Consider the following 14,809-nt stretch of genomic DNA (forward strand, 5'->3'; position numbering starts at 1 on the left):
CCTGTTGTGAACAGCAGACTAACTCTGCAGTGCAAATACTTTAATTCAAAACTTTTTTTTGCTTCAACTATTTGTGTCTTAAGGAAATGTACTACACAGCTGTCATTCACTGTTCTGGATATTGTACGTTACAGAAGGAGTGGATGCAAATGTAAATAGAAGGAAAATCTACCATTTTATCTTAAATTTGTGGGAAGAACACAAGTAATACATTATGTTGGGAGTTCTAAGCATTTTGAAGTGTTCTAGGCAGTGTACATGAAGGTAACACCCAAAGTATTTTAATCCTATTCAGTGCAAGAGCTTGTACCCAAAGTCACATTCTGATTAGAATCCTAAATTATTTCATTCATAATGAATAAACCATGGACTTGCTTAGTCACTTAATACAAGAGATCAATTATTCAGTACAGAGTTGACAAGCTTTTCATTGCACATCAAGAATTCAGATCAGCTGTTTCATATAGTCTCAAGTTTTTAAAAATACACTTTGGGAAAGTGGGGTGGCAGAGGCAGTGAGGTCTGAAGTGGAGAGAAAGGACAAAATGTAGAGAAAGAGGTGGAACCACCGAACAGTAATTTTCAGATAAAGTTTCATATTTACAGATATGAGCCAGAGTTACCAAAAACCTGTCACGTAATAGAATAATTTCCTTCACTTTAGATTAAATCTATCAATTCAAAATAAGGACCACGATCTAAATCTGATTTTGTTAGATACAAAAAAAAAATCACACTTTCTTAACAAATCATATCAACTCAAATCAGTCAAATAGAAGTTTTGTTTGCCATTGAGAAATTGCAGACTATATTTAAACAGGCCGCAGTCACATGACTTTGGCCAGGATTGATACCAAACGGCTGGCAGTCACATAAACAGGGAAACAAAAAAAAAATTTGTTTGTAAAAAACACTAAAGAATTTTAAACAGCTTTGAAGGATGTTTCTTCACTATTTATTCTTATGCAATAAGAGCTCTTCCTCCAACAGATGCATGACAATGGCACAGATGTTTTGTTACTGCACCAGCAACCTCGAGGCCCAAACCAATAAATCCAAAGTTCAGGATCAGCCTTGGGACTTTCAATGTCAATACTTTACAAAGCTTGAGAATGAAGCTTTGGCTTCAATAAAAATAATAACCATCAGTGTTGAAGCCCAAATGGATCATCAATGTTCTTCAAGGCAAAAACCCTGTATTTGGAGAGTAATTCCATTCCAATGTAATTGTGTTTTACCTGCCCTCTGAAACTTTTTCTCCCATGCTCATTTCGGTGGGTTGGGCCATGGGTGTCCACAGGATCATCCACACTTATGAGCAAAGTGTGGCAGTGGTTTGCCATTTCCTTCTGCAAGATGGCTAACCAGGTATGTTTCTCTCTCTCTTACTCGCTGCCATCTGGCACGTTGGAAGAATTTACAGGCTAATAATGAATTTGTTTGGTCACATTACAAACACACCTTCCATTTCCAACAAGCCCTGGCATCAGACTCATGTCGAGAATGTCTAGTCCGGAGGTTGGGACATTACCATAAGATTCCACTTTGAAGCTACAGGTGTATTGGAACTTCTCAGAACTTCAAGATTGCCCAAAATGATCTGTTCAGGACAACTTTAGATCAGTAATAAACCTCAGCTTTCCCAATAAAACCTACACTTGGGAAATTAATGAATATAAATTAACTGGCATCTAATCAGACTACAGACTACATCAGTAGTTCGAGCACTCGGAATGCATAGACTTGGCATAGGAATATGCCCCTGAAAGTCCCATATTACCAAAGAAAATTCATGCTTGGGAATGGTTGGAAATGGCCACAGGGTGGTGGCATCGGCGGTGGTTTGGAGGAGGCGACTGCAGTTGGAAGCAGTGGAATGAAAGTCAGTGCTGCGGGGTTGGCTCACTCATTGCAGATGGGAGAGTCTGCAGTGGGGGAGACCAGAACTACTTGGGTGACAGGGGCTGCACGGAAGGCCTGAGGATGATGTGGGAGATGCAACAGATGGGGAGCCCTGCTGGGATGATGGGTGGCTGGGTGAAAAGGGTGACAGGTGGTGATATACATTTGCCCTTAAATGCTTGTCATTTGGCTTTTAATCTTTCCAACACTGGGAACAGTTCACTTTACATTAAAAAAAGTTGGAATAACCTATGAGTTTTGTGATACCTTTGTTACAGACTCCTCTTATTTATGGTTAATTTTCTATCCAACAGGATAGTGTTCACTGGGAAAGCTGTAAACCACTCCCACCAAAATTTCCTTCACAGTTCTCAATTCTTATCTACATTCATGTTGTTTCCACTTCCTGGTGTTCTAAGCCAAGAACTTGCTTCACTACTATTTGTATGACATTCTTCATCAACATTCACTCCCTTCAAAACTGATACAGTAGCACTATCTACAAGCATTGCAATAACTGACCAAGGCAACATCTTCCAAACTGCAACTTCTACCACCTCAAAAGGACAAGGGCAACACCTAGAAATTCCCCTCCAATCCACACATTCTGATTTGGAACAAAATTGCCATTCCTTCATCATCACTGGGTCAAAATCATGGGACACTCTGCAAAGGTACTGTGAGTGTACCAACAACCGAAGAACTGCAGCGGTTCAAGACTCTTCGTCACCACCTTCCCCAGGTAATTAGTGATGGATAAGAAATGCTGGCCGAGGAAACAATATTCCTGTGTATGAAGAAAATAATTTTCATACATTTAGGTAAACCATCTCCCATTTCAACTTATCATTTTTTCCAGTTAAACCTTATCCAACATTGTACCATTACTGTTAAAGTTCTTGCCCTTTCAGGTCACTCTACTCATTTTACTCCAAATCATTCCACCCTTCCGTGGATCTGGCCTTTCCAGTGTAGATTTATATGCTTCCATCTCTTGAATCTTCCTCACAGCATTCTTTTATTTAAAAAAAATCTTCTCCATGCAACTTTAGTATTACACTGGAAGTTTATTCACTGAAATAAATGCAGATCCTTCAAACAAAATGCAATTTTCCAGAGTTGGTAAACAGGGCTTCATTTTAGCATTTCAGCAAATATTGTGGATGTAAAGAAACATGAGCTACACAAATCCTTCTAATCTTTTCTACCTAGTGCACTAGGTACCATCGATCGCAGATATTTATTTGACATGTCCAGTCAAAATAATTTCTCCCCAACACTTCAGACTTAAAAAAATGGCACAGTTACATTGAATCTGTGATACTAAGAATTGTTCTATTGAGTTCCACAATTGGCAGGGCTTGGAATTAATGTCCCCAAGCAATGTCAGAATGAGTACTCAAGAAATCAAATGATCACAGTTAATGTGTTCTGTTCCTAAGTTAATATATTTATTTTTACATTTATTTCCTTTTCCCAATTTCATTCTTCACTTGCTTGCAGGTGTCAATGTTTAACAGTCCCCTCATATTTTACCCATACATTGGAAATCAGTAATTATCTCAGCAAAGTCAATAGTATTCTTAGGTCATATCCATGTATGGCCATTATCTGGAAGTTGTCATTGAAAGCGAATTGAAATAGGGACATGGGAAACAGGCCGGAATAAAAGTTACAGTCAGTTGAAGCAGACCAAATCCTTTCATTGCAGAGGTTAAGTTAGCATAGGACACAGATTCCTTCCAGTTTACATTACTCACTTTAATATCCAAATAATGCATTAATCCATTCATACGTTACAGAATATTTTCAATAGATAAACCAACAATTTAGAAAAACATCCTACTGGGTAATGGCAAAAGCTCTAAACACAAAACAACCTGAGTTACTTCACTTACCGGCAACAAAATTGCATTAGTCCTTTGTCCCCCCCCCCCCCACCCCCAATAATGGTATTAGTCATCCAAATTCTGTACCATTTCTTGTGAGTGAGATTAGACCTGATCAATCAGTGTATACATTGTGCAATGGAGGGGACACGCTTTAGTTGTCATTCTCTATTTGAATAGCTTTTTGGATTTCCTAGACTTACACAGTCCATAAACAAACAAGGTCATTTGAACATCCAGAAATGGTAAATACTTTTGACAATCAGTTCCCAAGGAACGAAGCATGGTTTGACTGTAAAATGTCACTGACTCCTAAAAATAGGACTTATGTTTAAATCATTTGCATGCTTTGTTGTAAAGATAATTGGCAAAAAATGAAAAATCCAAAATGTTGACTTAAGACAGAAAGTAAAGTATGAAATTCTTAGTTCCTCGTTTCATGCACTACAATCAAAACAGGAATAATGGAGCACATTCCAGAGCAATAGGAACAAATACTCCAATTTCTAAAAATAAAAAACGCAATCTCACCTGCTGAACCTATGGGCTTGCCTGAACATGCTGCAGATTAGCTCTTGATTTAACTGGGTGCAAATGATACTACACTTGATAATCCATAAAGCCAGTCAAATCTGTGTGTGGGATTGCTACAAAACTGAAAGCCTTTCAAATGCATTCTGAAATTTAAAATGCCAACCTGCCACAGATTCTGTTAAAAATGAGTGCGAGAACGCATCCACTTAAGCAGCTGTGAAGGGATTGATCTTTCCCACAGCTGAGACAAGTGAATACAATACAGTACTTGTTCTAATGTCATTTCTTGCTGCTTCTTTCTTTGAAAGCCTGAGTCTTCAGCTGTTCAGAACTACCAATCAGAATGGAGTGCGACATAGGATGACATAGCCTGCAGATAAAATCCAGTCTTTTTTTTTTAAAAATGTGTTTATGCTTCATGGGAACTCAAGCACATCCTGCAATTTCACTGCTGTTTCTCTTATCATGAGTTTCATTATCTGCTTGATTCATTTTACCTTCCGAACACACACACACACACACACACAAAATAATAGCAAAAAAAAAAGAAAGCCTCTGCAGTAATAGCATTTTACTCAAAGTGAATGCAGACAAATGCTTAAACAGTTCAAATATGCAAGGAATTTCAAAAGCATTTCTGACGAGATAATATTGATATCCCGATGTCAACACTATCATTGAATTTGGATTGCCTTTGCCTCTGAATATTGAGCTCATTTGATTCCTCACATACACAAACAGTCCAGTATTTCTCTCAAGCATTAACTTGAGCTCCATTTTTCCTGTAGTCCTCAAGCAGTAGAGCACCGATATATTGTACGACAGATTATTGTATTATAAGTCTCTGAATGACAGAAACGTGTTGCAATAATCTACATCCTGATATTTACGTAAAGTGTACATTATCATTGATCCTCATTAACAAACATCTGGGCTGTTTGTGTTACAACACAAGCCCCCATATTTCTCTTCAGCAAGAGATAAATGTACACGTGATTAGGAGGATGATCCTGCTTGACCATTCAGTTATAAATAATCAAAAGTGAAATTCAAACCTGAAGGAAAAACACGTGGTAGAAACACAAGGGAAAACCTGGAAGTGAACTGAAGGCTTCAGTACAGCACTTTTCCTGAAGCAATTCATTGAAAGGCGGGATTGTGTTTCTCTGCATATGTGGAATTTAGCATCATGAATGAAGATTCTGTCCAACAAGGAAAATTCAAATTTATAGCAGTAAAAACAAACCAATGCTGCTTTATAAAAAAAAAGGCCTGAAGCAAACACTTGTACAACTGTACAGAAAGTCAAATTCATGGACTTTACAAAAAATCAAATTACACTGGAACACAGAGGACCACAAGAAGCAGAACTAATCACATCTAATGAAGTGAATAACCTTGTCCACTATTAAGGAGTAAGATGCAACCACTATATAACTGCTATCTCCACAGATTACCAGGTGCATAGCAATCTCATTGCTAAACTGATGAAAGTAGACCATTAAACAGTGAACATTGGAGTGTGATCTCTTAAAGAGCAAATCATCATCCCAGTTCCACCAACCCAGAAGATAATTTTAGAACCTTAATCTGATAAGCATTTCACCATATCTGAACATAATCATGCTTTCCTGAATTGGAAGCATTTATAGGGTGTCTTTGTTTGATTATGTACCCAAGAGCACCTTCATAAAATCTGCAAATCAAATATACCACAAATCAAAAAATGCTTTAATTGAGAAATCCCTACGTGCCTTAAATCCAATTTATGCATAATTAGCATCGACTGAAAAGGTCTTAGAAGCCACTACTCGTCTTATGGAGCTTTACAGACATAAATACAAAGTCTCATTATAATATGATGTGAGCATTTATAAAGACTATTTTTCGATGCAAAATGTCAATATAGAAATAGTGCACAGATAAATCTTAAAGTATGCATGATCAGTGCTTCTTTGTTAGCTCTACTACTTGACTTCTTACTGATAATAATGTGGGTTGTGGATATTGCCATATTTGCTTCAAGTACGTACTGACAAGTTGAAAATTATCCATTGCATAAAATATTCCAATACAGCTTTCCCCACCTATTTCCAGGAAGCACAGACAGCAAAATTTTACAAAGCTAACAATTACCATTTCTAACCAATAATTAAGCAATATCTAACTTGAACCTGGCTGCAAAATGTGTATGAGTACATGTATTTTTAAAATTGAAATTGTATGCACTTTTTAAACAATAAAACATCCATTTACAAATCTTCTTCAGAAAAAGTACAGCTTTTTAATGAATTAAAGTTTTCCTAATCATTTCAATCCTAAGTTGTAGATTTGTTAATATCATGAAGTAACATGCTTACCTACTATCCAATTCAAGCTCCAGGAAAGACTGTGTTCTCTCAGATGTACAATGTAAACACCACATGGTTATAACAGTCAGTATAAGTGGGTACCCAATGGTGTTAACAAAACTTCAGTTCGGCTAAACATTGTAAAACACAATAATGGTGCAACATGGCACATATGGAAAAATTACATGAATGCTCCAACAGAACTCAGGAGATTTGAGCAGCTCAGGATACAATCTTGTTTCAGCATCAGAATGAAATTCAACAGGACTTAGAGAAGGAAATGACTGGTCTGCTTGGGAGTGGTTGATTGATCGAGTTAATCAACGTGATTTGTTAAAAGCTTTTCCCAGGGAGGTATTTGCCACTAGAAGGCAATGCTGTAATCATATTTGATGCAGATTGTCAGTGCAAACAGCAATACAACTGGGAGTCGGTCCATGTGATGTTGTGTAGGCAGCTCTATTAATAGATGTTTTCAGACAGATAAATGTTGAACTCTGTCTTTACCAATTTATTGATACTGATCAGCTCTGCAACTGAAGTTGCCTGCATTTGAGAGAGATTCAGCTCCTTATTAATAAGGCTTATTAACTCTTTCAAGAATGTATACACTGAAGTTGCAGTCACATATCTGAAGATATAGATTATTTAATCTCATATTAATATTTCAATCTAACAATAAATTTAAAAGGAAATCATGTAAATAGTGAAAAAAATCAAACCAATGGATCTTTAATGGGTCAAGGTCTTCATGATAAATGCATATTCAATATTACAGAGGAGGAAGTGCTGGATATCTTGAAATGCATAAAGGTGGATAAATCCCCAGGACCTGATCAGGTGTACTCTGGAACTCTCTGGGAAGCTAGAGAAGTGATTGCTGGGCCTCTTGCTGAGATATTTGTATCATCAATAGTCACATGTGAGGAGCCAGAAGACTGGAGGTTGGCTAACGTGGTGCCACTATTTAAGAGTGGTATGGACAAGCCAGGGAACTATAGATCAGTGAGCCCGACAGTGATGGGCAAGTTGTTGGAGCGAATCCTGAGGGACTGGATTTACATGTATTTGGAAAGGCAAGGTCTGATTAGGGATAGTCAACATGGCTTTGTGCATGGGAAATCATGTCTCACAAACTTGATTGAGTTTTTTGAAGACATATCAAAGAGGATTGATGAGGGCAGAGCGGTAGATGTGATCTATATGGACTTCAGTAAGGCGTTCGACAAGGTTCCCCTTGGCAGACTGATTAGCAAGGTTAGATCTCATGGAATACAGGGAGAACTAGCCATTTGGATACACACCTGCCTCAAAGGTAGAAGACAGAGGGTGGTGGTGGAGAGTTGTTTTTCAGACTGGAGTCATGTGACCAGTGGAGTGCCACAAGGATCGGTGCTGGGTCCACTACTTTTTGTCATTTACGTAAATGATTTGGATGTGAGCATAGGAGGTACAGTTAGTAAGTTTGCAGATGACACCAAAATTGGAGGTGCAGTGGACAGCAAAGAAGGTTACCTCAAATTACAACGGGATCTTGATCAGATGGGCCAATGGGCTAAGAAATGGCAGATGGGGTTTAATTCAGAAAAATGCAAGGTGCTGCATTTTGGGAAAGCAAATCTTAGCAGGATGCATACACGTAATGGTAAGTTCCTAGGGAGTGTTGCTGAACAAAGAGACCATGGAGTGCAGGTTCACAACTCCTTGAAAGTGGAATAGCAGGTATATAGGATAATGAAGGCAGCATTTGGTATGCATTCTTTTATTGGTCAGGGTATTGAGTACAGGAGTTGGGAGGTCACATTGCGGCTGTACAGGACATTGGTTTGGCCGGTGTTGGAATATTGCATGCAATTCTGCTCTTCTTCCTATTGGAAAGATGTTGTGAAACTTGAAAGGGTTCAGAAAAGATTTACAAGGATGTTGCCAGGGTTGGTGGATTTGAGCTATGAGGAGAGGCTGAACAGGCTGGGGCTGTTTTCCCTGGAGCGTTGGAGGCGGAGGGGTGACCTTATAGAGGTTTCCAAAATTATGAGGAGCGTGGATAGGATAAATAGACAAAGTCTTTTCCCTGGGGTCAGAGAGTCCCTGGAGGGCATAGGTTTAGGGTGAGAGAGGAAAGATATAAAAGAGACCTAAGGGGCAACTTTTCACACAGAGGATGGTACGTGTATGGAATGAACTGCCAGAGGAAGTGGTGGAGGCTGGTAAAATTGCAACATTTAAAAGGCATTTGGATGGGTATATAAATAGGAAGGGTTTGGAGGGATATGGGCCGGGTGCTAGCAGGTGGGACTAGACTGGGTTGGGATATTTGGTTGGCATGGGTGAAGTCTCTATACCAACAACATTGTTACAATTAGGTGTTGAAAGATTTTTAACCAATTCACTTTTTGACAATTTGATGGATTGCACATGTAATTGCTTATATATTTTTCAGATATTATGGATTGAATGGTCTCATTTTGTGTTCCAACATTCTGATTTGATGAAGCTGGTGCACCTTTTAAATTAAGCTTTGAAAAAACCTTTAGTACTATATTGGCATCCAGAGGTATTGGAGCATAGTTCAAATATTAATCTCTTGACGCATAGTATTATTGTTCCTACTTCTGGATGAGGACTCCCACCTGCTCCAGGTGTGTCATAATAATATGTCTGAATGGGTTAATTTAAATGTTCTCTAATTCAAGCATTTTTAAGAGGAACCAAGTGATAAAGAAAATAAGGTAGTCACTTTAAGCCTGTTATAACCATGTGTTTTTGGTCACCCCGCTGACTGAAATCATGCAACAGCCCATTATGTTTAGGTCTCCATGATAATGAGGAAGCGAGCATCTGTAGAATCCCTACTTGTTTTGATGCATTTCATTTGAAGCGCATACACTTCTTCTAGAAACAGCAAGCAATACTCCATTAATTATTGGCTTGTAACATTACACAAGATTGATTTCGAAGAATCCTGGGATTCCTGGAATCCTTCACCACTTAAGACATCAACATACCAATTCAACCTCATTCTTGAACATTTAACGCCAATATGAATCCAATTCAAACCATTCACCTCCTCTCCAAGTAATTCGGTGGCGACAGACAACTGAAGACTATAGGTGGAGTACTCAATTCTAGACAGTGGGTTCTAGGAGCCTCACAACAACATGAATAGGGTACAACTCTAAATTTGTGATAGAAATTTCAGAACTATAACTGATCCAGTTAAGATAGTTAAAAGCTAGCTAATACAGTAACTCACCACACTGCTTTCTGCTGAGGTTGAGCGAGATAAAAAAACTTGAAAACAGACAGACTGAGAATAGTGGACATTTCTAGTCATGATACTACAAAAGTAATAGTTAAGATTCAGGAAAAAAATGCAAAATTAATTTATAAAGTTGACACCAAAACAGCATGCAGGACTGGAGCTCTTTTCTATAGAGGGAGAACATAGAAGCCTAGCCATTGACGCTTACATCCAATTTACAAATTAAGAAAGAATGTGACTTGATCACAATATTCAAAATTATAGCGATGTTTTAATAGGACAGGTGCAGAGTAGAGGTTTCTGCTTTTTTGCAGCAGGTGTTGTCCAAACCTAGATGCCATAATAATGTGATTGCACAATAAATCCATTAGCTAACTCAGGAAAATCTGCATCAATTGATGAGAATGTAGATCTCTCTATAATGACAAACAGCACAGCATTTAAGGGAAAGCTAGATAATAGCAGGAGGGTGAAGGATTAGAAAAGTAAGTAAAGAAAGCTTCACGTAAATTGGCACTCTAGTGAAGATTCAGCTCATACATCTTGTAAATTATTAAATTTTGACAATCTAATTTTCTGGTCAATTGCTCTGCAACAACAATTTAACATTCTGCAAATGCACTTTTTTATTTTTAAAAGGCATGGAATTCATGGAAAAAAACTTTGCATCAAGAGTCAAAAAAAATCAATGCAACTTCTTATAACTCCATCATGCTCAATTATAGTGATGGTAATAAATAAACAAACCAAAAGAACTTGGATGCTGGAAATCAGAAACAAAAAAGAAATTGCTGCAAAAACTCAGCAGGTCTGGCAGGATGTTTGTGGAGAGTAAGCCGAGGTAATGTTTTGGGTCCAGTACCCATCTTCAGAACTGAACATGTACACTGGAGCCTAGACAAATGAGAGTTAAGCTTGGTGATCTTCTTGCAACATACTGGATTCTTAAGCGAGTTAACAGAGTAAACACAGAGCACGTTTCCCTTCATGGGGGAGAACAGGACCATAGGGCATAGTCCCAGAATAAAAATATGCTGATTTAAGACTAAGATGAGGAGAAATTTCTTTGCTTAGAGGGTTGAGGGTCTTTGAAACTCCTTGCCACAGTGAGTTGTGGGGAGGCATCCTTGTGTGTATTTAAGGCTGAGATAGATCGATCCTTGATCAGTAGGTGAATCAGGGGTTATGGAGAAGGGCAGGAAAAGTAAAAGGGCAGAAATAGGATCCTATTAAATGGTGGAGCAGGTTCAAGTTGCTGAACAGCTTGTTCCTGTGCCTATTTCTTATGGCAGTCATACAAAGCACAAAAGGAGGTCAGTTGTGGTTATTGGAGGTCAGACATCTCAGCTCCAGGACAAGGCTGCAAGAGTTTCTCAGCAAGTGAACATGGTCCAACCATGTTCAGTTGCTTCATCAATGTCTTTTCATCATCATCAGAAAGGTTGTTTGCTAATGGTTACACAATTTTCAGCACCAACCACAACTCGTCAGACATTGAAGCAATCCATGTTGAACTGCAACAACTGGGCCAATGTCCAGGCTTGAATTGGCAGGAGGCAAGTAAAACTTGTTTTTCCACACATGCCAGGTAATGACCATCTCTAGCAAGAGACAATCTATCCATTACTCCTTGACATTCAATGGTATTACCACCGCTGGATCACTAAGCCTCAACATCCTGGAAGTAATAATTGATCAGAAAGCAAACTGGACTAGCACATAGTTTCAGCCTGCTTTCCAACATAGAATTTAAGATACTGCAGTGGAAAATGCTTGTTTCAGTCTGAAAGTTAAAAATAAACAGCAAAAAGGTTTCTTACAGACATAAAACTAACATTGGAAGTCAATATATAACTATGTAGTCCTCCTGTTGGACAAAAAAATAACTTTAAACAATAAAGAGTGATCTGCTAAACTACAGCAGCTCATCTGTGAGCAGTGGTCAGTTGTTTCCACTATTTTGTCTCCTTCAATTAGGTGCCAGAGCCAGTGTGACATAATTTCTACTGATCTGGGGCAAGCATTTCAGACTGGAACCTCCTACTACAGACCTTCATATCTTAAAGGTACAGACACATACACTGAGCAAAACTTTTTAAAAGAGGCTACGACTTGGAGGCCACAACAGTGGAAAAATAAAGTAGAGGCAAAAGAAAGAATAAAAAAGGTCAGAACAGTGAATCAAGCCAAGAAAGGAACAAACGAGGCTTGCATTCTACTTCAAAAAACCCAAAAGCCATATAACGTCAACCAAAACAAAAATGAAAGGGAGGCATTTGACGATGGATTGGGAAGTGAGTGACACCTTCATCAAACTACAGCTACTTAAGCAACATGTGAAGTTTTATTTCACAGGTCTTAAGAGAAAGTTTCAAAATATTACTTGCCATCAGCATGGTGGGGCTTCACCACATGAACACATCCAGTCCTTTTCAGGTCAATGAAGGTCCAGGCATGACCTGGAGAGTACTTCAGGACTAGGTAAGATACAAATCAACTTCTGGGTTGACAGACACCAACATGCTGTTTGGACAGAAACCCTAAGAGTCTACTGACAACTTAGTCATCAGATGCCACAGCAAGAGGCATGAGCGTGATTTATTTCATGAAGAACTGGAGGCTAATCAGATTGCTAACCACCTCTACTGTGATCAAAGCTCACCAAAAATATCTTCTCACCACGGAAAATGGGTCATGCCATTGATGCCCTGCTTCAAGATGGACACCAGCACAATGCCACTGTGTCAGACTAACCTCAATTCCTTGCTTTGGGTGCAGACAACGCTGTGGTCAAAGTGCACCAAACCAGCAAGATGCTGGGGAAAAGGTTCTGTTGGAAAGAAATAGTACGATAGAAAGGAATTTAAACTGGAACAAGGAAAAGGTATGTATGGCAAAGCAATGGTCTGGAGCGAAGGCCAAGTATAAAAAGAGATAACAGTAATAAACACTCAAAACTTAAGGGTGGTTACCATAGGAACATTACACATAAAACAGAAACAATGAAAAATTATATACTGAACTTCGTTTGCAATGAACAGTACTAAAAAGACAGAAGTGAAAACAGTTGGATTAAAGAATCAGATATCACTGGGATAACATACATAATTGCAGCTATGATTGCCAATATAATATTGTATACAAGCTATTTAAAAGGAATATTTAACTTATAAGATACAATTTAAAAACATAACTGCAATCATCAGGGATGACAACTGCTCACAAAAAGATTTCTTTCTGACCCATTGCAAGGAAGGAAGCACTAACAGGAAGTGATACAGAGGAATAAGGAAAGCAAACCTCACATCTAACTGTAACAATAAAGTATAAATTAGTTAATTGAAAGTGATGTGGTTTCATACAAGTAGTAAAGGAATAGAATGGAGAAAACTGTGCAGGATGAGGAACTAAGCAAGGGGAAACAAGAAAATACTTGCTAGGAGGTAGGACTACACAAATTGAAAGAGAGATCAAGAGTGTTTTAGAGAAATATATTTCATTAAAAATAACTAAGCCAAGAATGAGATCTCGTGGACAAAAGGAAGAATAAAGGATAATATTGAACAAAAGGAACATAAAATAAGGAAACAATAATAATGAACGAGTCAAACATCAGTAGGGAAGCTATCGCTAACTTCATGACCAATATTGTGCCTTCAATTATCTTATCAAAAGAGATTGTCTTGTCATTACTACTTTGCTTTTAAGTAGCTTTTAGTGTGCAAATTGATTCTCATGTTTTCCACATTACAATGATAAATAGACAGTGTATTTCATTAGCTATTAAATACTTTATGATATCCATTAATCAGAGAGGGCACTATATAACTCCAAATTTTTCCTTACCTTTTAAAAAAATTCAATGTATTGAACTGCTTTTGGCAGAGACAATTCCACATACTAACCATTGTGAAGTGATTATTATTTCCAAACCACTAAAATCAATGATTTGTAATTAGCTGAGATCCACAAAACATGTGCTGTCAAATTAGTATCTTCTTTGCAACAGTAATTGTTTGAACATAGGATTTCTATTAATTCTTTTGAATAGAATCAAAAGTTTTTACCCTAGAAAATGCTACATAAAGTTTCTGTGTGTTAAAAGTCTTAGAGTTATAAATATATATTTTGTCAAGAGTCTGGCCTTACGACTTTTTATATTCAAAGTTTTCTCCAGAGTTGAAAAGACAAGGTTACTTAATGGGACTGTTATTCGAGTAATCAATGCTAGTTGTTGGTTCATTTTCAGCATTGATCATCGAAGAAAACAGCTTTCAAACTTCCAATCTTATTCCAATGCATTTCTAAGAAATAAGAAAAAAAGAATCACAGAAATTGCTATTAAGATGAAAACAAAACAAAATATTGCAAGCTAAGATTTTGTGCCCAAAGCAATTTCAAAAACACTTCACTAGCAAGAAAAGAAAATCAGATGGCAACCCAAGTTGGAATTTGTAATTGCAGGTGGCAGCCAAAGAACAAAAAAAGTGGCCGATATACCATTAATAAGTAAATGCTCCAAAATGCACATTATAACCACTCTCAAAACAAATTTAGACATTTAACATTTCACTGTTGCATATTGATCAACTGAAGAGTAAACGTCACAACAGCACATGTGGCTACTGATGAAATTTCAGTAACACAATTATTTACTAAGTTTTGATTAGATTATATTAGATTAGATTACTTAGTGTGGAAACAGGCCCTTTGGCCCAACAAGTCCACACCGACCTGCCGAAGTGCAACCCACCCAGACCCATTCCCCTACATTTACCCCTTCATCTTAACACTACGGGCAATTTATCATGGCCAATTCACCTAACCTGCACATTTTTGGACTGTGGGAGGAAACCCACGCAGACACGGGG

At 37.9% G+C, this 14,809-nt stretch overlaps 1 protein-coding gene across 8 annotated transcripts in view; it reads right to left on the reverse strand.

Annotated features, from left to right (window-relative positions):
- Positions 1 to 14,809, reverse strand: part of iqsec1b (IQ motif and Sec7 domain ArfGEF 1b) — a 532,991-nt gene that overhangs the window by 89,191 nt on the left and 428,991 nt on the right. Inside the window, exon 1 of one of the 8 annotated variants that reach the window (XM_043707987.2) lies at positions 6,686 to 6,839. The exons of 6 other annotated variants lie outside the window; for them this stretch is intronic. In XM_043707987.2, coding sequence (XP_043563922.1) covers positions 6,686 to 6,750 — 65 coding nt within the window. In that variant the 5' untranslated portion in view covers positions 6,751 to 6,839. Of the gene's footprint in view, positions 1 to 4,322; positions 4,344 to 6,685; positions 6,840 to 14,809 lie in introns of those variants that run through there. One more of the 8 variants, XM_043707989.2, reaches the window with a different exon arrangement.

Source organism: Chiloscyllium plagiosum, unplaced genomic scaffold, assembly GCF_037043375.1.
Source record: "Chiloscyllium plagiosum isolate Xiang-an unplaced genomic scaffold, Cpla_swu_hap1 HiC_scaffold_14, whole genome shotgun sequence".
In the NCBI taxonomy this organism is placed as follows: domain Eukaryota; kingdom Metazoa; phylum Chordata; class Chondrichthyes; order Orectolobiformes; family Hemiscylliidae; genus Chiloscyllium; species Chiloscyllium plagiosum.